The 24,544-nt window shown below is 47.9% G+C and overlaps 1 protein-coding gene across 1 annotated transcript in view; it reads right to left on the reverse strand.

Annotated features, from left to right (window-relative positions):
- The window catches only part of PLEKHH2 (pleckstrin homology, MyTH4 and FERM domain containing H2), a 1,974,292-nt gene that overhangs the window by 1,286,609 nt on the left and 663,139 nt on the right, over positions 1–24,544 (reverse strand). Inside the window, exon 7 of the mRNA XM_069608462.1 lies at positions 4,977–5,965. Coding sequence (XP_069464563.1) covers positions 4,977–5,965 — 989 coding nt within the window. The remainder of the gene's footprint in view (positions 1–4,976; positions 5,966–24,544) is intronic.

Below are 24,544 nucleotides of genomic sequence, written 5' to 3' on the forward strand. Positions count from 1 at the left end.
TCGATAACAAAGAGGCCAGGGAGGCCCCGCAAATCCCGCTCAAGATGGGGAACTGCCAATTTCAATTTATGATCGACTCCGGGGCCACAGTGAACATCATGGGTGAACAAGACTATGATCGTATACCATGCCCACCACAGCTCAATCCGTCCCGTTCCAGAATTTTCCAGTGGGGAGCTGCCACCCCGTTACAGACGGTGGGCCAATTCACCCAATGCCTTCTCCTGAATGGGCGGCAAGTGGATGCGACCATTCACGTGATACGGTCTCTCGCCAGGAGTCGATGCCTCCTCAGCTACCACACGGCGTCGCTTCTGGGGCTGATCGAGGTCCACGTGAATGTGGGAGACGTAATCACCGCCGCAGCGGCCAACCCCAGCCTGGGGAACGCTGTAGGATCGATAGCTTCTCATCAGACTCAATCGCTCGTCTCACAAGAAGACATCGTGGGTGCTTTCCCCAAGCTATGCGAGGGGCTAGGAAAGCTCCGGGGACCCCCCATCAGGCTCCACATCGACCCCGACGTACGGCCAGTGCCGCAACATCCCAGAAGGGTTGGTTTCCACCTCCAGGAGACAGTTTCGGAGGCACTCCAGCAACTGCTCCACGACGGCATCATCGAACCGGCGACGGGGCCGACGCCGTGGGTGTCCCCCCTCGTGGTAGTACCCAAGGAAGGGGGAAAGATCCGGTTGTGTGTGGACATGAGGGTGGCCAACACGGCGATTCAAAGGGAGAGACACCCGGGACCATGTATCGAGGACATGATTGTGCTGCTGAACAGTGCCCAAATGTTCTCCAAACTGGACCTAAATCAGGGATACCATCAGTTGGAGCTCCACCCTGATTCCCGGCCCATAACCACGTTTGCGACACACGATGGGCTTTTCAGATACCGGAGACTGAACTTTGGAATCTCATCGGCCGCTGAGATTTTCCAGGAGGCAATACGCCAGATCATCCGACCTATAAAAGGGGCGCTTAATTACAGCGACGACATTCTCGTCTTTGGATCGTCCAAGGAAGCCCATGACAGGGCACTACACGACACTTGCGAAGCCCTTCAGAGAGCCGGCCTCACGCTTAACATCTTGAAGTGCCGGTTCAGTAAAACGAAACTCAAATTCTTTGGACACATCTTTTCCAAGGATGGCATGATGCCTGACCCCGAGAAGGTCGAGACGATCTCCAACCTCGGCGAGCCCCGGCAGGTGGCGGACGTCCGCTCGTTCCTCGGCATGGCAGGATACTGTGCGAGGTACATCCCCCACTACGCCTCCATCACAGACCCGCTGAGGAAACTGCTGCAGAAGGAGTCGTCGTTCGAATGGACACCGGCCTGCCAACAGGCCTTTGCGAACATCAAGCAAGCCCTTGCGGAGGCTCACCGTCTAGCATACTTCAACCCGCTGTGGCACACCGAGGTGGTAGTGGATGCCAGCCCCGTAGGCCTCGGTGCCATCCTGGCCCAGACCAGTGGTGCGGATGTTAACCCCAGACACGTGGTTGCATACGCGAGCCGAGCGCTGTCGACGCCTGAACTAGCCCACTCCCAGGCCGAGAAGGAGAGCTTGGCAGCGGTCTGGGCGTGTGAGCACTTCCACAACTTCATAATCGGCAAAAGGTTCACGCTGGTCACCGACCACCAGGCACTTCTATCACTGTTCGGGAACCCGCACACCAAGATGCCACCGAGGATTGAGAGGTGGGGCATCCGCCTCCAGGAATATGATTATGACATTGTACACCGCCCGGGGGGCGACCTCAACCCCGCAGACTACCTCTCCCGACACCCCGTAGGGGCCCCGCTTGCACGGAAGGGCGACGTCGCGTATGTGCAGTACGTGGCGGCCCAGGCGCTGCCTCCGGCGCTGTCCCTTGAAAGGGTAGCGGCCGCATCGGCAGCAGACCCGACGACAGCCCTGGCGATTAGCCTCACGACGGCCAGCAAGTGGAAAGATCACCACAGAGCCATCCTAGCTCACCCGGGGGTGAACAAACAAGAAATCGAACGGCTAGCCCGTGTACATGGTGAACTTGCGGTGAAGGACAATAATATCCTGCTCAGAGGGTGCAGGATCGTCATCCCCGCCACACTCAGGAGCGAGGTGGTCAGCATAGCGCACGAAGGTCACAGAGGAGCCGAGAACACGAAGAAGCAGCTCAGGTGCCACGTGTGGTTCCCCCTCCTGGATGTGGCGGTTGACGAGTGGGTAAGGAACTGCCATGCCTGTCAGTGCACAGCCCCTGCAGAACGTCCGCCCCCACTCCAACATACTCAAATACCTGATCACCCATGGGAACGAGTAGCCATGGACTTCTACGGGCCGACTGAAGCGGGTGACTACATTTTACTCTTCATAGATGAGCACTCAAGGTTCCCGATTGCCAAGGTGGTCAATTCCACGGCGTTCACTCAAGTGGCGGCGACGATAGAAGAGGTCTTCAGCGAGTGGGGGATCCCCAAGTGGGTCAAGTCCGACAACGGACCACCATTCTGTGGACACGAGTTTGGAACACTGGCAGAGCACCTGGGGTTCAGGCACATGAAGATCACACCACGCCACCCCCAGGCAAATGGAATGGCGGAGCGCTTCATGGCGTCGATCAAGAAGACCCTACAGAGGGCACGGCTTGACGCAGTCGATACACACCAAGCGCTATGCCGCCTGTTAAGAGACTACAGGAACACTCCCCATGAGGTCACAAATAAGACGCCCGCCGAGCTCATGTTCCGATATGAGGTGCGAACCCGCATCCCGAGAAGTACGGCGCAGGCAGAGCCGGCCGACCATGATCTACTCCAGAGAGACGCGGCGGCAAAGGAAAACGCAAGGCTCCGTACCGATGCACGGAGAGGAGCGGTGCCGCCGGAGCTCCAGGTAGGAGATGAAGTTCTGGTGCAACAGCCGGTGAATAGAGAGACAGATTCGCAGTTTGCTCCAAGCCCCATGAGGATCGTTGCAGTGAAAGGTACAATGGTGACGGCTGAAGACCAGAATAGGACCGTCACCAGAAACTGTCAGCAGTTCAAGCAATATGCAAGAAGAGAAAACACAGAAGGACCTCAGAGGGCACTCTCACCAGAACCATGGAGGCAGAGGGATGATGAGTGGTTTCCCCCGGAAGGAGATCCCGGGGACATGGGCCAGAGTGGGGCGACTGAAGAGGAGCCAGATCTTGGGACTCGAGGTGAGAGGCCGAGACGACTCATAAAGAAGCCGATGAGACTTGTTGAAGAGTGCTGAGTTATTGTTTGGACACAGAGTGTCAAGTTGATGTTTGGACATATTGTCCGGGGGTAGTGTTACCCGGGGCTCAAGGGGTTAATGCTCATGAGCCCCCTCCGTTGTAAAGGCGGAGTTTGGAGTGGGCAAGGGAGTTATGGGGCACGTGCGCAGCAAGCGCCAGTTCCTGCTTGGTTGTAGAAGAATAAAGAAGTTCCTCCTATCTCTCCGTGTGTGCGTCCTTCATTGGGCCTAGATCCCTAGGCAACAATGACCATCAAGACAGAACAGGAGGCTGGGGACTGTACAGTTTACAGTTACAGCCCCCAAGTATGTGGTGACTGTGAAAGGACAGGGAAGTAATAACTATGGTATGTTTTGTCCTGCCATTTTGTGATTGGTGCATTCTTTCTGAGTTCACAATGGTGGAGAAGAGCCAACGAGTGCTGTGGAGCTATTATGGCAGTAATGACTCTGAGGGTACTTACAAATGGCACTCTAGGTTAACTAAGTCAGAATGTACCAGTGGAGGGTGCACCATCAGGCGTGTCCTGCTGACCAGATGAGGCCACTGAGCCTGAAATGGTCGATTTGCTCAGTGTTTGGGATCAGAGGTAGCAATTGGTGAGAAGCTTATGCTTCGTTATTCCTACTGCCAAATTATTTATTGAAGGTTGTGGGGAAAGAAAGGAAAGTGACCACAGACTGGCCATTCCAAGGTATCTGCAACAATGATGAAGCATCCCTTTGTTTCCTCCAGGGCATACATCATGCTTGGAGGAGTGGAGTTACACTCTAAATTGCACACATTTGAAAAGTGTTTAACGTTCTACTTCCCCCCACATATTCATTGAAAACCTGTCATCTACAGAATCTGCAAATGTGACAAGAGCATTAGATGCACAGGAATTGAATTACTCGTGTCATACTGTTAATATTGTGTTTTAATCACCAGTGGTGCAAGCAACTGGAGCAGCAATAAAGAGCCATTGTTAAAGTAAGGCTCGCACTGGGGAAGGATTTGCTGAGTGAATGGTGTACATATTACAGCTCAAACGTTCCTTTAAAAGAAAATGTACACACCTGTAGCCATATGTCACAAATAAACAAGTGAGCTGAAACATTTTCAAAAGACACATTGGTGGATAACTCTTTGTGCTTCTCTTTCTCGATATAACTTTCCATTGAGTGACAGATATATGTTTTCAGCCTAAGTTTACGCTTTGTTCTTAAACCTTGGTTTTTGCTTTTTTGCCTCTACCCTGACTACTTTGTCGCTCTGGTACTGCGCTTTGACGCCCATGGGCTTAAGCGCATAATAAATAATGAAATACAATAAATAAATTCCTTCATTATATGGCAATTATTGATGGAAGGAGTGCTATAACTTTTCACTGCTCTAAGTGTATTTGTATAAAAAAACGAATAAAGATACATACTACAAATATAAAGACCTGCCTAGAACCTAAAAGAAAAATCATCTTACTGAGGTGGAGTCTGTAAGGTTAATGTGTGCAAGGATTACTATGTGAAACGTGCATCTAATGAACTGTGTTCAAAAAATGCAACAGATCCAACGAGTAGAGTTTCGGTTCACTTTTTCCGTGCAAGAAATACTGACCATGCTGTGATATATATTCCTTTTCGAAATCCGACACATTAAGCATTTCCTATAATGCAAGACAGTATTTTCCCAAGCAAAGTCTTGGCACAAACATGACCCCAAGTGAGTGAAAATGTGGTACTTACCCAGGAAGGGAATCGATGCAAGGGCGGCGTTGGGGGTTTGTTGGTCACTGCCTTCACTGTTCCGTCAGCAATGTCCGGGTCTGTGGCACCCTGCGTTTCCAATGAATCCCGAGGAAAAACGTGCTCATCATAACCAGTCTCCATTTTCTCTAGGATATCCATTTGGTACCCATCCACCAGATCAATATCAGTCTCCTGTAGTCTAAAGGGTCGGATCATGCTTATAGCATTCCTGTTCCTTCCAAACATCCTGTCAGTACTCAGCTGTGGTTGACTCAGGTGCTTCTTTGCTAAAGCAACGCTAATGTTGAAAACATTAGGGGTTCGTAACTTTGGAGGTGGGAGGCTGGATGGAGAATCCAGTGGTGTTGAAAAATGAGTGCCCCATGGTGATGCTAGTGTTGGATGCTTCGGTGCCAATGCGGGGGTCAGGCTAGGGCTTGGGGTATTTGCTTCGCTGGATGAAGATGAATAATCAAGCCTCTGAGATTGAAATCTCCTACTCAGTTCATCTGAAGAACTGTCCTGATCCCTTTTTTTGCTCAAACATTCAGAAAGGCATTTCCGAGCTGGGTGGTTCTTAGGTTTCCGCTGGGATCCAAGAACCCAGGAACATAGCACTTTTTCTTCTGGCCTTTGAACCTCAAAACCGTCTTCTCCGTAGAAGGAACTGCTATCATCAGAAGCCGTCAGATACATCTCACTCCCCATTCTGCAGAACCCACTGCCCTCTTCCGATGTGTGGCTAGAGAGTGTAGATGTGCACCTGGGTTTGACAAGAGGTTTCCTTCCGTCATCTTCATCAGAACTCCACTCGTTTGCATTGAGGGAGGAGCTCTTTGACATGCTGTCATCCATATCCATCACAGCATAAGTAGTGCGTCCTTTCCTGCTGTGTTCCACAACACAGGAATTCTGGTGCAATGGCATCTGGTCTTTGGCACTCTCCAGTGCCTGGCAGCCAACTGACCTCTCTCTGGATTCTTTTCCTACCAGAGACAAAACACATTCAGAAATCAGACTCTAAAAAAAGACAGAATAAGAAAAAATACAGTCGAACAGGTCAATTTACAAACATCTAATTTCCAATATTTCACATTAACTGTAGTGAATCCCAAAATATTAAGAGCAACAATATCAATGTGTGCATGGTCCTAAAAGTGTTGGAAAGGAGATGGTCCTAACCCACCCTCCTCGTCACAATCGGGGTAACTAAACCACGTGAGAGCCAAGGGGGGAGACGCCCCCACGACCCTCATCTGCACGAGATAATATAAGCCATTACACAAATAACATAGCATATGACCCTGCCCAGAGACACCATTTTGTATCAGATCAGACGCCATCTTTTCTACTAGGCCCAAATATCATGCCTCTGTCAAACTCAGCTCTCCCATCCCCAGCACCTCGCACAGAGAGCCCAAGGCATCGCCACCCCCTGCCAGCTCCGCACAAGCCTTGTTTCCAAGGCAGTCCAGACATTTATTGTTGCAAATGTTTAGTATCCTTTCCACAAGATGTGCTCTCTGCAGAGCGGGAGACCAAAGCCAGTGCGCACCAGTCCCGACCCCCCTATCGCTTTCATGTTGATACCCACCTGACCCCCTCGCAATGACCATTCCAGAACACCCACCATATACTTAATCCATGCAGCAGTATATTCGACCCAAAGCAACACATGTCTGTTCGTATAATGAGGCACCAGGAAAAGTAAACAATAGATCAAACCCCCAAGGGGAAAGACACCGGGGAGCCAATATATTAGTCAATTTTCTCGAAGTACTCCCATTTATGCAAGGATTTTATAGTTGCCATTATTTTCATATTATCAGTTCCTGTTGTTTAGCTTCGACAGTTAGCCATGTATCACATTTGTCCTGACATTCACCGTGGAGTTGAGCCCAGCTGACCCACATGCCACCCGATCGACTAGGAAGCAGCGGCTAATTGGTGACTAGCATCCCCTATAAAGCTGGCTGTGCCATACGGCCCCTCCAAATAGCACTGTGATTTCTTACTGTATATGATGACGCCATTCATGGAGAAATGTTTTCTTATAATGTGCTGCCCGTGTATTTTGTGGTTAGAGCACTCTTGGGCAGCAGAGTTCTTTGCTTACATACTTTATATTATATAAAGTTTGTTATTCTTGCAACTTATCTCTTGGTCTCATTCCCTGACAGGGTGTGTTATCTTATTTTGCATTTCTCTTGGGACATGTGCAAGTGTGGTGCCTTCATTTGGTGACCCCTTAGCGTGATTTTCTCAAGACCCCCATACTTGCGGCGAGATCCAGGGTCTCTCTGGAAAGGCCATGCCCACCTACATCCGACAAGTCCCCAAAAACGGGTAGGCAGAAGAAAAAGGTTCTTGTGGATTCCGGCTTTGTGAATACTGTCATGATGCCTACCCCCGGGGACCCAGACCACATCCAGCAACCACGGAAGCAGGCATCAAGTTATCCTAAGCAAGTCCAACAACCCCTGCTAGGGGCTATTTGGGTCCAGTCCTGGCACCTATGTCGCCAGGCTCATATGGAGAGTCAGTCCTGGGGCCTATGGCGCCAGGCTCAGAGTAAAACCTACCTGATGCAGACCATGCTGCAAACTTACCTGATGCAGACCATGCTGCAAGAGCGACAAGCCAAAAGAGGCTTGAAAGGGACTACTTTACTTAGGGACTATTTTTAACTCGGGCGGGCTGGGGAGGAATACTTACCTGGGACTACTTTGGAGGCTATTTAAACCACGCCCGAAGAGCAGCACACGCTTCGCGTTATTCTGCATCCAGCAGCGTAACGCTCACCGTGCCTGCAAGTATGCATCCAGCCTTCTGCCACACCCGCCTCGAGTTTGGAGCTCCTAGAAAAAGGAGAAAAGGTTAGAACAAGAGCAATACCTTTAATCCTTACCTGAATTCCCGATCCATCGCGCCTTCGAGCTGGAAGAAAGAAGTTATTTTATGCGCATTGCCTCGCCTGCTGCAGCGCCGCGCTGAACTCACCGGCCTTCGCAGCATCTTCACATTCCACCGCCTCCTCCTGCATGTTCCCGCCGCACTCCGGCACCTAGGGAGAAGACAAGAACAGCAAGGTGAGCTAACGGAATACAAAGAGGAATATTAGCTACCCCCCCATAGACTTACCTGATTTTACCACCGGGGGTACTATTCCTCTTCACGGGTCGTCACAGCTTCCACTGCATCTTCGCCGAACCCCGGCCCCTAAGGGGAAACAAAAGGACAGCAAGGTGAAACAAAGGGACTAACTAGGGGAACCCTCCTCACCACAATAGACTTACCTGATTTTACCGCTGGAGGTATTATTCCCCAATACTTCATACTTTCTCTCAGCGCCTGAATAAGGGAGAAAGCAACAGGTTACATATTGACTTTATTTTATCGAACTGTGTTGGAAAATACAAATCCTTACCAGAATACTACCGGTTGCCTTGAGGAACTCTTCATTAGGGTCAAGCTGCAACCTGCAAGGAATCGGACAAGAGTGAAAGTCAGGAATTTGAACTCTTACAACCTTTATACTTACGGCGTCTTGCCGGGAATCTCAGAGTCAATATTGTTCTGGAACTCACCCATTCCTTCGAGCCAGTGAAGCAACTGGTGATCAACGCACCCCTGCGCTCAATGCAGGATGGAGAGCTCATCTTTTCAAACCATCAGGTGAGACTATAAGAGAGGACATCAAAGGCGATCTGTGGGGAGAACAGCGGGTGTGGGGGGATTTACGCTCAACTCCACGGGTGGTTAATTCCCTTTCTCCATTTGCAGAAGAATATTCCTAAAGGCCAAGCAAACGAAGCTAGGTGGGCCATTCCAGTCCGTCATCTCGGCCCTACGCGTCACATTGGTGGAGACCGCAGCTGTCCATTTCCGATCGATTTCTCTGTGGGAGCCAGGTGAGCGTAACAAATACCTCGCTGCTCGTTGGAGCTGGGTACGGCCCCAGGGAGAGGCCCAAGCGTTGTGGGTAGACTGCAAACAGAGGCTCTTGGCAGAAGACGGGAAAGTGAGTATAAATTGCAAGGACAGACAATGATGGGATTTGGGGGAACATAGAGCAGTGTGATTGAAAGGAACACGCAATGGGTGAATGTAAATGAATTGAGTTGTGATTTGAAGAAAAGCGTTTTTTTTCTTTTTATGGCCATTATTATTTTTATTAGACACGTGGAAAGGAGATACAGAGGAAATATGGGAACCTAGCTCCGAAAGGGGATAGAGGGTGGCGCCACAGTGCACTGTCTCGGCCAGTGCGGGAGATAAATATGGAAACAAAAGGAGGAGCCCCATATAATTAGAGGACTCAGGAACAAGTAGTGGTTATTATTTTAACTTGTTATTTTAGCTTGTTATTTTCAGCATTCTTATATATGTGGAGGTAGGCCCAGGAGGGGCAAAGGTGATGTTAATGATGAAAGAGTAAGAAAGTGGATATTGCTCTAAGAAGGGGGAACAAGGTTTCTGTTCATGTTTTGTTTGTGTCGGTTTAAAAGGTTTTCCATATTTCTTTGTATGTAATTGTGTAACGTAATGTGACATTAGAGATAGATGTTACAAGCCTTTATTGATTATTAGAAACAAAGGCCCAAGGTATAGTAGTAAGGGGAAGGGGAATAAAAGTCCCTACGGGTATTGGGGGGAACATTACACAAAAGACAAGAGGTTTTTCGCCGTGGGGATGGATAGCCCTCTATCCCATATTTGCAAGCATCTCCCCCTATGAATGAATTAAAAAGTATCATAACCAATGGGTAACAGAAACAAAGGGGAAGGGACGGTCACATGCTTGGCTGGAAGATGGGTCTTTCAATAAGGGAACATTAGAGCACCTAACCACGTACCTAATAGCAAAGTACAAAGGGAAGCAGCTCCAAAACAGAAGGGAGGTGTTAGATTTGTGGAGGATGTTTGAAGAGGCTCCTGGCACAAATAAGAGGGAGAAAGGGTCAGAAATGGTAGCAGTTGTGGGGGAGAAAGGGGAGATGAGGAAACAGGCAGGAAAGAACCCAAAAAATCTATCCATTGCTCACAAGGCCGGCAGAAAGGTATACAAATCCCACGTATGTATCAGGGGGAAGCGCGCCAACTACACCAAGTACAGCCCCACCCCCACCGTACGACTCATCGATCAACACCCCAGCCCACCCTGGAGTAAATACCAAAGATCTTGAGGTATCGTTAACATCCACCCGCACAGTATTGGCTTGACTACGAGCTATATGTGAGGGAACACAAGTGTCAGAGGGAGGGCCCCCAACCTCCAAGGGGCACCCCTCCAATACCGGAAGATGAATGGAAGTCAGGAGATTTTGTCTTTAGAATTGACAGTGCACCCATACGAACCGTAAGAGTGGAAGGGGAAGGAGCGACTGATAGTTTGGGATATGACACTGTAGCCTCAGTAAGGGACGAGGAGTATTGGAGTGACTTTGATGTATCAGAAGAGGGTGCCGTAGGAGGGATATAGCAGGTGCTGTGGGCCACCCCTAAAGTGGGCCACCCCTAACAGTGCCCTTGGTAAAAAGAGCTAGAGCAGGAGGCGCCAGCTTCCCCTACTTAGCACCCCTTCACTGGAATGCCCTTCCACCAACTCTTCGAGCATAAGAATCACTGGTAGCATTCTGAAAGGCCATGAAGACCACACTATTCGCATAACGAACTCCACATTATTCTTCTGTAATTCATGCTAACCTGCAAAGTGTACCCTGAACTATGATATCCATGTATAAATGTACTTGAACTATGATATCCATGTATAAATGTATTAAATGCTATATGACCATCCCACCTGTAACCCCTGTAACTAACTTCCCTTCAAGTAACAGCACCACAATGCCTATGGGCTGTTTGTGCGCTATACAAATCTAAAAAATAAAATACAAATAAATAGTGGGAGAGGCATGGGAGGGGAGGCTCCGAAACAGGATGGGAAGGATGGCTCTAGCAAAAAAGAAAGGAACACGAGTGAAAGGCGGGAAAGTGATATCAAAACTACAGTGCCCCTCATCCATAAGGGAGTGGGGCGGCCCCACTATGTCCCGTGGGCACAGATGGACAAAAATAACCTCCTCAAATCCCTCCCACCACTTACGGCGGAAGCGGGAAAATGGATTTCTGCCTTTAAGAAAAACACAACAGGTGTGCCCCTTGCCATAGGAGATATTAAAAGCTTCTTGGTGTCGACAGTGGGTGATCAAGCAGACTCAGTATGGATAAAAGCTGGTTTCCCAGGTGTGATTATAAGTAACGATACTCATAATGGGGCGTTGTTTAACAATGTCCAAGCACAAGTGTGGGATGCCCTGCGGAGAACCTTCCCCGACACCCCTGACTTGCATTCCAAAATGTAATGCACTATGGGGGATGAGAGAGATGCTGCCCAGTTCATTCTCCGGGGCCAGGAGATGTGGCGTGCAGAGACGAGCGCCGCGTGGGACCAGTGTACCTCCCTATTTTATTTCATCATTAAGCAGGGCCTCCCAAAGGAGGTACAGAATGCCCTGGACAAGATAGCGGGGATTCATAGCATTATAGAGCACCACTGTAGGAGGATCAAAGAAAGGAAAAAGAAACAATCCAGAGGAGATTAGCTGAAGAAGCGAAACGAGTGCAGACAAAGTTGTTGAAGGTCGCAGCAGTAACAGCAGCACTGCCCTCAGAGAGGAGAGGGGTGTCTCGGTAGCTACACAGGCAAGGATGGCCGCAGTATGGACAGACAATGAGCAAGAACATTGGGGAGGAGAGCAACAGTATATGGGACCCCAATGGCAAGGAAGACAAGGGCCAAGAGGAGGGAGCCAAAAGCAATGCTGGACTTGCGGGAGGTGGGGGCATTTTTCGCGGGAATGCTGCAGCAGAAAGGGAGGAAATTATCAATACAACCAGCCCTACTACAACGCATCCCAGTATGGACACCCCCACCGGGGAACACGGACAGACTCCACCAAAAAGCCTATGAAGGTACCCCACAATACACACAGCAGTCTCTCCCACCACCTGGTTACAACACGCTTCGCCACCCTCCTCATACAATGCAAACACAGGAAAGCCGCCCTCATACAGCAGGGCCAACGGCACAACAACCCTTTCGCCACCACCCCGAACGGCGACCCAGCACCCTACCAGGGGTCCTGTGTGCTCAGTGAAAATATTGTCTCTTACCTGGGGACAGACACCCACCGCGACTAGGACAGCCCCAGCTCACAGAGAGCACTTGCGGGTCTAGTCCTGTCCACTACTTTGCATCCAGAAGAGGAACCACTGGTGGGGGCAGAGGAAGGGGAAAAAAACTTAATCTTTATGGTGGAGTTGGGGGCGGAGAAGTCATGCATATGCAAAGGTGATTTTCCGTTATCTGGCCAAACTCTCGATACGCAAGTGTTCTCTGGGCCTGTAGTCACAGTTCCTTACACAGAAGAGTTGGACGTCTTGATAGGGGGGAAAACAGTGCGGGCACCCCTACTATACTATGAAAGTTCCCGTGTTAATTTACTGGAACACGATCTGCTCAGCAAGATAAACATGACGCTATCCTTTATTGACAGAGGGATAGTTTGTTCCACCCCAGGCATGTGCTCCCTCAAGGCAATGTTCTTGATAAACACCATGGCTAATGAACTAAAAGTGAGGGGAGTACCAGTAAATCCCGACATGTTCGTGTACCGGATCAAGGTCTTGGCTAGAGCAGTGCCCAAGCTCACAATGAAAGAATGGAGAGTGCCCTCTGATTTAGTGTTCTGCCCTGGAGCAGCCCCCGAGATGGTTGCCGGCACAATATTGTCCCTAGATCTGGAAGGAGTGCAAGTGTCTGCAAAAAGAATAGTGGCAATAGGGATGGACATACATGGATGGGAATGGCGCACAGTGTTATGCATTGACCCAGATATACCATTGCATGAGCTAACTGACAAAGAACTGTTAGCTGACAACAACAATGACGGGGACATTTTGTTAGAAATAAGCATCCCTTGCGAAGTGATGGTACAGTACAGAAAAGTACCAAACCCTCTCATTGCTGTTGTCAGTGCACCACCTTCTTTCTACGACACAGATATGCGACAAGTGTCTCCCCCCCCACCTATGGAGCACCAACCCCCATGATGTGGGCTTATTGAAAGACGTGACCCCTGTAAAAATAACTTTAAAGCCGTGAGCAATATTACCCAGAGTCAAGCAATACCCCTTGTCCAGAGAGGCGGAGGAAGGGATCCAAGAAACATTACGTGCATTGCTCCAACAAGAGATACTGGTCCCCTCAAATTCCCCATGCAATACGGCCGTTTACCCCATTAAAAAAGTGACAGGGGGGTGTGGCGTAGGATCCAGGACCTCCACCCACTTAACGATATTGTCCAAAAGGAGTTCCCATCTTGTTCCGAATCCTGCTTCCATTTTGTGTAGCATTCCAAAACAGGCCACTCACTTTACTGTGGTCGATCTAAAGAACGCCGAAGACCTCAGCAATATTCAAGTCCTGAGAACCATCATTCAATATGTAGACAATCTCTTAGTCTACAGTGAAAATGAAGAAAGTTGTCAGAGAGATTCTATCATCCTCCTCCAGTTACTTGCCCAAAAGGGGTACAAGCTAGACAGGAAGAAATTGCAATACTGTCTGACTGAGGTATTGTACTTGGGCCAATTGATTTAAAAAAATGGCAAGAGAATAATACCATATAGGGCGGCAACAGTTTGTGCCTCTGCCAGACCACACAGTGTAAAGGACATGCAGAAGTTCCTCAGAATTTGCAATTACTGTAGGTCATAGAAACCAGATTATGCCGCCTACACAAGGCCCCTCTTGCAAGGTCTAAAAGAAGCAGAGAAAGACAAGACACACATAATGTGGACAGCAGAAATGCAAAGAACATTCAACAACCTAAAAGACTTAATTTCTACGGCCCCAGTCCTAGCCACACCTGATTATGAGCGAGAATGTTATCTTTTCTCACACTCAAATGGCAATTTAATGACTGCGGTATTGACCCAAAAGGGCTCCATGTGTCACAAACCGCTCGCATATTACAGTGGCACCCTTGATTCAGTAGTGCAGGATCACTTCGCTTGTGAACAGGCACTTCCAGCTGCCGCCTTTGCAATGGAAAAAAGCTCAACAATTGTCATGGGATGCTCTGTCACCCTGTATGTGGAACACTCCCTGTTTGCAATATTTGAAAGTTCAAAATTCACCCTCACGACACAAAGAGCGTCAGCATATGAGATCATCCTCTCGAGCCCCAATATTCAAGTGGTAAGATGTAAATCAGTAAACCCAGCCACGTTCCTCACAGAGCCCTGCACTGTCCAAGATATGCAAGAGCATGATTGTACCACATACGAGGGAGCAGGGGATGACATTCCTAAAGCAAGGGAAAATGCACTACAGGAGAGAGAAGCGTTCTTCGTAGATGGATAAGCAACCATTTGCCAAGAAACAGGTGAAAAACATGTCAGAGCAGCAGTAATGAGAATGGAAGATGAGGAATATGAAGTACTGGTTAAAACACGCTTGCCCATGCATTATTCTGCCCAAGCCGCAGAGCTGGTGGCATTGATTGATGCTGTCCATGCAGCCAAAGGATGTCCAGTGAGAATATATTCAGACTCAGCATACGTAACCACCACGGTACGTGCTGGGCTTTGCAGATGGAGACAGAGGGGGTTCAGGAGAGCTGATGGGTCCCCAGTACAACATCCAGAATTACTGAATAAATTAATTGAAGCACTTGCAGAACCATCTGTAGTAGCCATAGTGAAATGTCAAGCACACACACATGATGTAGACAAAATATTTTTGGGTAATGCAGCAGCAGAAACGGCAGCAAAAGAAGCAGCATATCTCCCCATTCCGATGAGTGCAGAGTGCGTATTAGTGAGCAGAACAGAAGAGCCAAAGGTGGAAGGTTATAACAGCACTACCCATTGCCCAGATAATAGAGCTGCAAAAGAGAGCACTGCTAAAGAGCAAGAGCTATGGACCAAACGAGGGTGCACACAGTCACCCATTGATCTACTGTGGAGACAGAACTCAACAGGGAAAATAGTGATGCCTGTAGAACTATTGTATGTGGCATTCGAGCAATTGCATTTCTCAGCCCATACTTCAAAACAGCACATAGCAGCGGATCTCCAGGAGGATTGGTTCATCCCAAACCTCCAGGAGCATCTCAATAAAATGTTGATCAAATGTACAACATGCTAAGTATTCAACTCAGGGATGACTCTAAGAACACTACAGGGCACCCTACCCCGCCTAGTGGGTCCCTTCCGTGAGCTACACATAGATTACGTAGATATGGGAGAGATATGCAATAGGGAAAGATATTTGATTGTGGTGGTGTGCCCCTTTTCGCGATGGGTGGAAGCAGGGCCCTGTCCCCACCCAGACGCAAAGTGTGCAGCTAAATTCCCGGTGAGAGAAGTGTTCCCTCGATGGGGGATATGTGATGTCATACGCTCCGACAATGGAAATCATTTTTATCAATGACTTGTTTAAAGAAGTGACATCACTACTAGGAATAAAGAACACAGTGTGTTCAATTTACCACCCACAAGCGAACTGAGTTGTTGAGAAAATCAACGTCCTCCTTAAAAGTAGGTTGTCAAAACTATGTTACTCTCTAAAAAAAGAATTGGGTATACTGCCTTCCCTTGGCCCTCTTCCAGCTGCGCACAGAGCCTAGCAATGACCACCACCTGTCCCCCCACGAAATAGTTACTGGTCAGCGCATGCAAACGCCATCACCAGTAAGAAGAGTGTCTGATGCGCACAGAACAACAACTGTGCTTGGAGAAGAATTCAGAGAGTATCTCACCCAGCTCACTTGAGTGGTAAGATGCATTGCTAAACAAATTGCACCACTGTTCACAACAGACAATGAAACAGACACCACAAATGCAGCCCAGACAGACCAGCACAACCCCCAATGCCAGGAGAGTTAGTGTACGTGCACAGTTTTGTGAGAAAATGTAACTCTCCAAGGTTCCATGGATCATATGAGGTATTCTACTGTACCCCACTCGCTGTAAAAGTAAAGGGATTAAGGTACTGAATCCACCTCTCAGACGTGAGAAAGGGACACGATAGTGTAGCACCTGAAATAATGGATAACAATCAAACACTGCAGTACCTTGAATGGCTACTAGGGATAAGCAATAGCGGGAAACTGTGTAAATAATAAGAGTGATACACATAGTCTGAAATGTAAATTAGTTTGTAAAAAAAAAGTGCTCTCTCTCTCTCACACCTTCTCTCTCTCTCTCTCGCAATCTCTTTTTCTTCCTCCCTCTCATCCCGTCTGCAACCTTATTAATGCCTGCCGTTTTTATCCTTTTCCATAGGTTCAACAATGCTAGAGTTGACACTACTTAATGTTAGCAATGTTCAGTTAGATAGCAGTAAGAATAAGTTAAGTGCAACCCGTACATATAGTTATGACAGTGGTCTTCATTTCATTGCAATATTTTGCACGGTAAGAATGTTTATTTTAGGGATTTATTGAGGTGCTACTTTTATCTGGGGAACCCATGTAAACAAAAGAGGTAGGGGTTGAGATGGAGGGGAGGCAGCAATATGTCTTTAAATCTAACGTGTCTGCATAAGAATGTGGTCAGAGTGGGCACAGAAATTGTAATTCTTATGGACAACAGAAGTGAAGGCACATCGATTGCACTAAATATCATGCTGCCACCCCCCACCATGTTTACAGTTTCACAAGCTACCTCACAACCTAACATAATGGGCCTCATTACGAGTCAGCCGGTCCGGAAAGAACGGTGGTGGTAAATCCGCCACCACTGTTCTTTCCGGACCGGCTGATTAAGAGCCCTGCAGGCGGGAGGTGTCACTCCCGCCAGGTCTAACCTGGAGGGTTTAACACCACCCGCCTGCACGCAGACATGCATGGTGCCAGTGTTTCCACTTCCCCATTCCCATGGAGTCCTATGGGACTCCATGGGAATGGGGATTAACAGAATTCCGCCTCCGGAATTACCGGGTCACCGGGGTTGTAATGCCCCGGTGATTCCGGAAATCACGGAGGCGGAATGGTAATATGAGTCCGGTGGTAACCTGACAGAATTTCCGGCACGGTTACCGCCGGACTCGTAATGAGGCCCATGTCTACCTCAAGGCTTAATGAAATGTATGATGTGCTCCCCACTACAGTCCCCAATATGATATTATGTTCCTCCCCCTCAATGGTATACTGGCAAGCAAATACAGACACTGATGTGAACATAAATGCTGGTATTTTTCCAATGTACCGTCAGCAACCCATGAATATACAGATTTCGCTATGCACCACTGATACACTGTGTAGAAGGTCAATGGGGAAACGACAATCTCTCTTGTGTAACAGTAGAAGGAAAAGGCAAACACGTCAGTACAAGTACGAGGCCTACCGTGGTTTGGGATTAGACAAAGTAGAGGACCATCGACATCCTGGACAGTCTAACAATTCGTATTCGGATAGGAGTGCCTCATGAAAACTAATGGCCTATCAAATGAAAGACTAGAATCAATGGAAAAGACACGCGCACAAATATGGTCATATCATATCACAAAACTGACATGGGTCACCGCTCTTGAAAAACTGATCAGGATCCAGCAAGAAGAGAATCATGAACTTTGTTTCTATGGGGAAGGAAAAGTGTCCATGGGTTCTGACTCATGTTGCAACAGAACCCTCATCATCCCTGATCTTTGAAAAGGCACTGCTACATTAATGGACTATTACTGGGTGTGCGGTACACAGGCATACTTGCACCTCCCATCATCATGGAGGGGCTAGTGTGCTTTAGCAACGCAGCATTCTGCGCTGCTGATAATACCTGAAGAGCACATAAAGGGGGGAATGGTGCCGACAGGACAGCAACTGGCACCTCGGTCACAGAAGCATCACCCCCCATCTTTCGCATACTGCACGAAGATGAGCAACGAGATCATCTGTCCAGAAGGAAGCACGCATCAAACTACCTGTCTCAAGAATCATCTGACCTCCTTGAACAGATCCCCGACGAATACAAACCTTTCAACTCGCAGAGACATTTTTTGCATCACTCGTGCTCAGCTTCTAAGCACGAGCAAACGCCAAGTGGTTGCAGATCGTGTGGTGGGAACTGATACAATTGGCGAAAATAACACCGTGGAGGGATTCAACCTCATGAAGGTGGAACTAAGAGCACTCCGATTCATGGAGATGCAGAATAGGTACGTGCTTGACCGCCTCACTGCTATGGAGGGCAGTGTTTGCAAAAAGATAGGAAGTTCATGTTGCACATTCGTACATTCTTCAGACGCAGAAAATGGGACATTATCACACATGATTGGAGCAGTGCATGAACTTGGTGTAAAAATGAGAAAAGAAGGAGGAGTGCAAGAAAATGACTGGTTCAATATGGCATTCAGCTGGGTACCTTTGTGGCTTGGAAAAATCATGAAGATGTCGATAAGAAATAATCGTGCTCTTCCTGCTGATCTTGTGTGTGTGCCAGTTAGGGCTCCGATGCTGCGCAAAAGCGGTTCCTAGTAGTGCGATAATGATGGTGACTATTGGTAATAGAAATATCAATAACAAGGTGCCTCATGAGACTAAGGAAGTACAGATACAAAATGGGGGGAGTGATGACCCCAAATATCGTATTGGTGGCAATATACCACACTGGGGATGAGGTACACAATTACCATCATGCCACTATCTAACAGCCCCAGGATTTTGAAAATTACAAGGAGGTGTGGGTTGACCTAGATCGGGATGGGGGATGTATTTACATGACATGTACTCCTGAAGAATATGCACGACATGGGGAAAGTTTAAGAAGTGTGTGTAGAGCATGGATGCCCATAAAAGGTACCCACGCATGGGATGAAGCAGTAAGAAGGGCTCAGGAACGTAGACAAACTGGAGGAGGGTATTCGTTACTTTAGGAGTAATGAAAGGGGGGAATGTTGGTATGGAGATGGTCCTAATCCACCCTCCTCATCACAATCGAGGTAACTAAACCATGTGAGAGCCAAGGGGGAAGATGACCCCGCCGCCCTCATCTGCATGAGATAATATAAGCCATTACACGAATAACATAGCACATGCCCCTGCCCGGAGACACCATTTTGTATCAGATCAGATGCCATCTTTTCTACTAGGCCCAAATATCATTCCTCTGTCAAACCCAGCTCTCCCATCCCCAGGACCTCGCACAGAGAGCCCAAGGAATCGCCACCCCCTGCCAGCTCTGCGCAAGCCTTGTTCCCACGGAAGTCCAGCCATTTATTGTTGCGAATGTTTAGCATCCTTTCCACAAGATGTGCTCTCCGCAGAGCGTGAGACCAAAGCCGGCCCCAGCACAAGTGCCCATCCATCGCCACTAAACTGCCCATGCCCTCTCAACACCCATCCTACCAGGACATGGCCCACCAGTCCCGACCCCCCTAGCTCTTTTATGTTGATACCCATCTGACCCCCTCGTGTTAGGCAGAAACCTGTGCAGTTCCCTCTGGGACCACTGCAAAATATTTAAGACTACAGGTGTTTGGCAGTAAACCCTCTTGGTAGCAGTCTGTACCACACAGATTCACTTGGTAGCTGTGGCTGAGCAGTCAGACTTCCCTCAAGAAGAGTTAGGCAGTATGCAGAGTATTCACAATAGGTCAAGAGACCACAATAGAACAAGTAAACACTGACCAGGGCTTGGTGTAAAAGAGATATAATTATTTATTTAAAAACCACATCTAGAAAAACACACAGGCACTAATAGTAAGCAATTCAAAAACACGGTCACTAAAAGATATACACTCCCTTAAAAGAATATTAGAGTCTTAAGTAAAGCCCCTCTTATTTTCAGACAGCGGTGAGCACTTAACGTAGATGGCACTCTAATAATTTGTTTTAAAAAGGGAGAGAAAAGCAGAGAATAAATTCAAACAGATCCCAACACTTTTTCACGAACACAACAAGAGGGGAAGGCAAAGTAACACTGTGAATTCAGAGTCAGTGGGCGGGATCCGCTTTAAGAGGATCGAAACGAAATGTGTCCAAGGTCACACGGTTGCAGTTCTCAAAAGTCTTGTAATGGTTCAAAAAGGAGTTGGACCAAAGAAAGGGACCAGTTAGAGGGTCAAGGCGGCCAGCCCAGTCCAGAAGGTTAAGGGGTTATTATTACCTTGTAGCAATCTTAAGAAAGGGAGGCCTGGCGGACACGGTACCTTAAAGTGGTGAGAATACTCCAGCGGGGGCAGTTGTTCCTGGCAGCGTATGCAAGTCGGTGCTGCGTCCGGGGGAAGAGAGGATCTCGTCGTGGAGGAAGACAGGAGTCCGTTGCACTGCCAGGGAAGAAACCAGCCGCTGAGTTTCTCAGGTACAAGGAGCGGTCCGTTGATTCGCGGTTCAGTGGTGAGTGGCTATCCGGCTGCCGGGGTGCTTGGCACTGGCAGTTCGACCACAAACCGGTCTGGGGTGCGAAGAAAGAAGGTAAAACTGGTTGTGCCCACCAGTCAGGGGAAGAAGCCTCTCCAGTCGGGAGATCTTCTCTGTCGTCGGGAAGTGGTGAGTCGGCTCCACCGGTGGTGTCGTCGTGGTAGGTCGGCTACGCTTCTCCCTCGTCGGATTCTCAGGTCCTGTGGCGACTTCTGAAGTTCCAGTCCCCAAAGCCCTGCTTTTATGCGGCATACCCCCATTCACTCAGCCTAGCTGTCAATCAAACATGCTAAGTGGTGAGCCGGCCGGCTCACCACTTGGGCCAATCACACAAGAGTGCGACTTGAGTTACCAAGGTAACTCAGTCCAGGGTGCCTAAACCCCCTCCCTCACCCCCTGTGGTACCCAGACAGAGTGGCAGCACTTTTGGAGGCTTCTGTGGAGAAGCCCGACAAAAAGTGGAACAAAGGGCTCGACTTGGGTTGGAGTCACAGAAGTAAACACAAACGCCATTTTAGAATCGAGTCCTGGCAAAAAATACCAACCGGCGAATTAATATTAATTAAATAAACCAGCAGTATGTTAGAGGCTATGAGAATTAAATAATTGAAGTTGGTAGCCTCGAACAATGGGAAAATCCCATAGGAAAATATTTGCGGTCGAATATAAAAAGTAGTTTCCACTGCCACCAGCCAAAACTCGATCAGGGGGGACGGAGACGTGCCCCCTCGACTAACAGACCCCAGGGCAATCGAATTGCCCCGACCAGTACGTCCACAAGATGATGGTTTGTACTGGTTTCTGTTAATAATTTGGGACTAGTAAAGCCAATGGTGACTTTACATGCCCTGGGAGACAGTAGTCAGTCCCAGGGTATGGAGTCTAAGGTGGCGCATCACTATGACACCCGTGTTACTGCACGGAGGGTACTGTGTAACACACATAGTAAAAACACATGAGACCCTATGGAGTAAAGGACCCCATACCCCATAAAACACATTACCAGTCAAAGGAACACTATAAATCATGTCCAAGAGTGGGAGAAAAAGAGTCTCACTCTTGGCAGGAGAAAAAAACAAACTCCAGAAATCCAGCAAAGCTGCTGGGGGACTCACTAGGTTAGGAAATTCAGCCTAAAGAGAGATTTCTCCCTAACACCTCGCAATGACCATTCCAGAGCACCGACCATAGACTTAATCCCGAGCAGCAGTATATTCTCCCCAAAGCAACACACGTCTGTTCGTATCAAGAGGCACCAGGAAAAGTAAACAGTAGATCAAACCCCCAGGGGGAGACACCTGGGAGTGAGACCCCGGTATCAAAGAAGCCCTGAATGTAGAGGTCAGAATGCCAATTTCTTAGTCAATTTTCTTTAAGTACCCACCTTCATGCAAGGATTTTATGGTTGCCATTATTTTCGTATGATCAGTTCCTGTGTTTAGCTTAGACAGTTAGCCATGTATCACATGAAGGCCACACGATCGACTAGGAAGCAGCGGCCAATTGGAGACGGGCATTCGCTAAAGAGCTGGCTGTGTCATACGGCTCCTCTAATCCGCACTGTGATTCCTTAATGTATATGATGACGCCATTCATGACGAAATTTTTTCTTATAATGTGCGGCCCGTATATTTTTTGGCAGAGCGCTCTCGGGCAGCACAGTTCTTTGCTGGCATACTTTATATTATATAAAGTTTGTTATCCTTGCAACCTATCTCTAGGCCTCATTCCCTGACGGGGTGTGCTATCTTATTTTTCATTTCTCTTGGGACACGGGCAAGTGTGGTGCCTTCAAAAGTTATCAATGCACAATCGCACCACAATTTATAATCCACTGGATAAGCAATGATTGACAATCAAAAATCACATAATGATACATTGTCTATTTTAAAGAAATGTAAAACAGAAACCTTAATGATTTCAAATACCTACCCCAACATATATTCCAATCAGGAGTCTCTCAGGTTTCAATACAATAGAAGTGCCCGAAAGTGCAGTTTGCAGGAGACTGAGCTTTTGTCCCACCGCTGCTGTTACCTGGATTGCAGAGAATGTGCAGTGTCACAGAACTATACACGTGCTGAAGCCCCACCCCCTGATTGCATCACTGCCTCTAAAGGTCAACTGGTGCGCGCACCTGCATGCGAGCACCGAGAAGTGCCCGGAAGTATAGTTTTGCAGGAGAGACTGAGCTTTTGTCCCGCCGCTGCTGCTACCTGGATTGCAGATAATCGTGCAGTGTCACAGAACTACACACATTTGGATTTCCAACTGTAAACTCAACAACTCCTTATAGACCTTGAATAGGATATTGGACCTTGAATTAGCATTTCTTTTTATAGTAATACGATTATTTTTATGTTTTTTACTCTTCTCTAAGTAACCACAATACCAAGAATGCCCACACCGACCGCTAAACAACGATGAATAAAGATACTGAACCTCCCCACCAAAAAAAAAACGACACGAACAGAACCCAAGGAATGCACTCCACGACAAACCATAAGACATTATGAGAGATAGCCACAAAAGGAGGACACTAAAGACTGAACATATACTCAGACCAAGACGAAACCACTTAGACGACTCATCCACAGCTTCCCGGCCTGTCCAACACCCAAAGTTCCAGCAGACACAGTTACATAGATAGTAGGGCAATAGGAGACCACAACTCTGACACACAAGGAGGAAAATAGACAACCCAATCCCACTATACTTATTTCATTAGAATAAAACACTATACAGAGTTCACTAGAATACAACAGGGAGTGTGTCGCACTAAAAAACCTAATTTTTTATCAGGCGTAGGCCTCTCTCTCCCTATACAGGACGGACCATCAAATCTAGCTGTGTTTTAGGATTCCACTGAACTATTCAACGGTTTCTCAAATCCAGTGAAAATCCAGTGAAATATGGTACTATACTCAATTGCTCTATTGGGCTCTCCCACTGTACGGGACTCTCAAATCTAGCAGTTTTCTCGCCATGCAGGACCTCCGAAAACTAGGCACTCAGCCACACTGTGAAGATTAGCTGCAAACTTATAACCCACTAACCAAAAAAGCTCATATTTTCTGCATACTTAACTCACTCGCAAAACTAACACAACCACCTTTCGCACCGCAAGCTGCATTCACTTCACCACACGGCAACAACACATAAACAGCAACAACACATAAGCCGCACCAACAGCTCATGAGGACTGACTTCGCTCTGATACTCGCATCAAAGCTCAGCGCACAGTGTATACTGAGATGAAGCTGCCAACAGAACACCACTCCTCTCACTATCCTACTCCCTCTTCACCCTACTAACCCATCCAGCCTTCTCACTTGCAGATCCGCCAGAGCGCCTGGGGACCAGCTCCGTTGGTGACGGTGCGCAGTACAAATACCTTTAACATTTAACATTAGTGCTGAAGCCCCGCCCCTCTTTCCTACACACCACAATAACATCCGTTTGATTAGAGGCGGCCCTGCTTTGGCAGCACGTGTGCAGGGCATTATCAATCAAACACTAGAACCTAGCGTATGTAGCTTATTTAGCATCAGATTACTGTACAACAGCATTGAACTCCACATTGGTGCCTAGTGGCTGCTTGAAGTTGTAAGGAGCTTTCCATAAAACAGCACCTGTTGTGCTAGTTTGCCTTAGAAGCACTGTACGTGTCCACAATTCCTGTGACAGTATACTCTTCTCTCTCTATGAAAGAATTAGTCAACAGTAGGCCCTAAGACAGAGGTAAGTTGTTAAAGCTTTCTGCTGATCTTATTCTAAAGTGATTACAAACATAACATCATTCTTTCTTTTTGCCACTGATTGACGTTAGCCATGGAGACTGCAGCAACTTTCGTTGGTACCTGCGACATAGCAGATAGTGTAGTCAACCCTAATAAAAACACTGGGGCAGGCTCCCAGATTTGTAAGACAGTGTCCAATGAACAACTGAATGGTTATTCTAATACCGACTCGTCGGTAAGTACTGGCAGCGGAGATAATGATGATTTAGTATCCACTCCAGTGACCACCCCCAATAATCAAATTAGAACAAATTTAACAAAAGAGACAAGTAGCCCAATAATTACAGTGCTTTTATTTCCACCAGGCCGTCATTATCCTCGGCGAGGTAATCGCACC

This window comes from Ambystoma mexicanum, chromosome 4q (genome assembly GCF_040938575.1).
Source record: "Ambystoma mexicanum isolate Mex_15411 chromosome 4q, UKY_AmexF1_1, whole genome shotgun sequence".
In the NCBI taxonomy this organism is placed as follows: Eukaryota; Metazoa; Chordata; class Amphibia; order Caudata; family Ambystomatidae; genus Ambystoma; species Ambystoma mexicanum.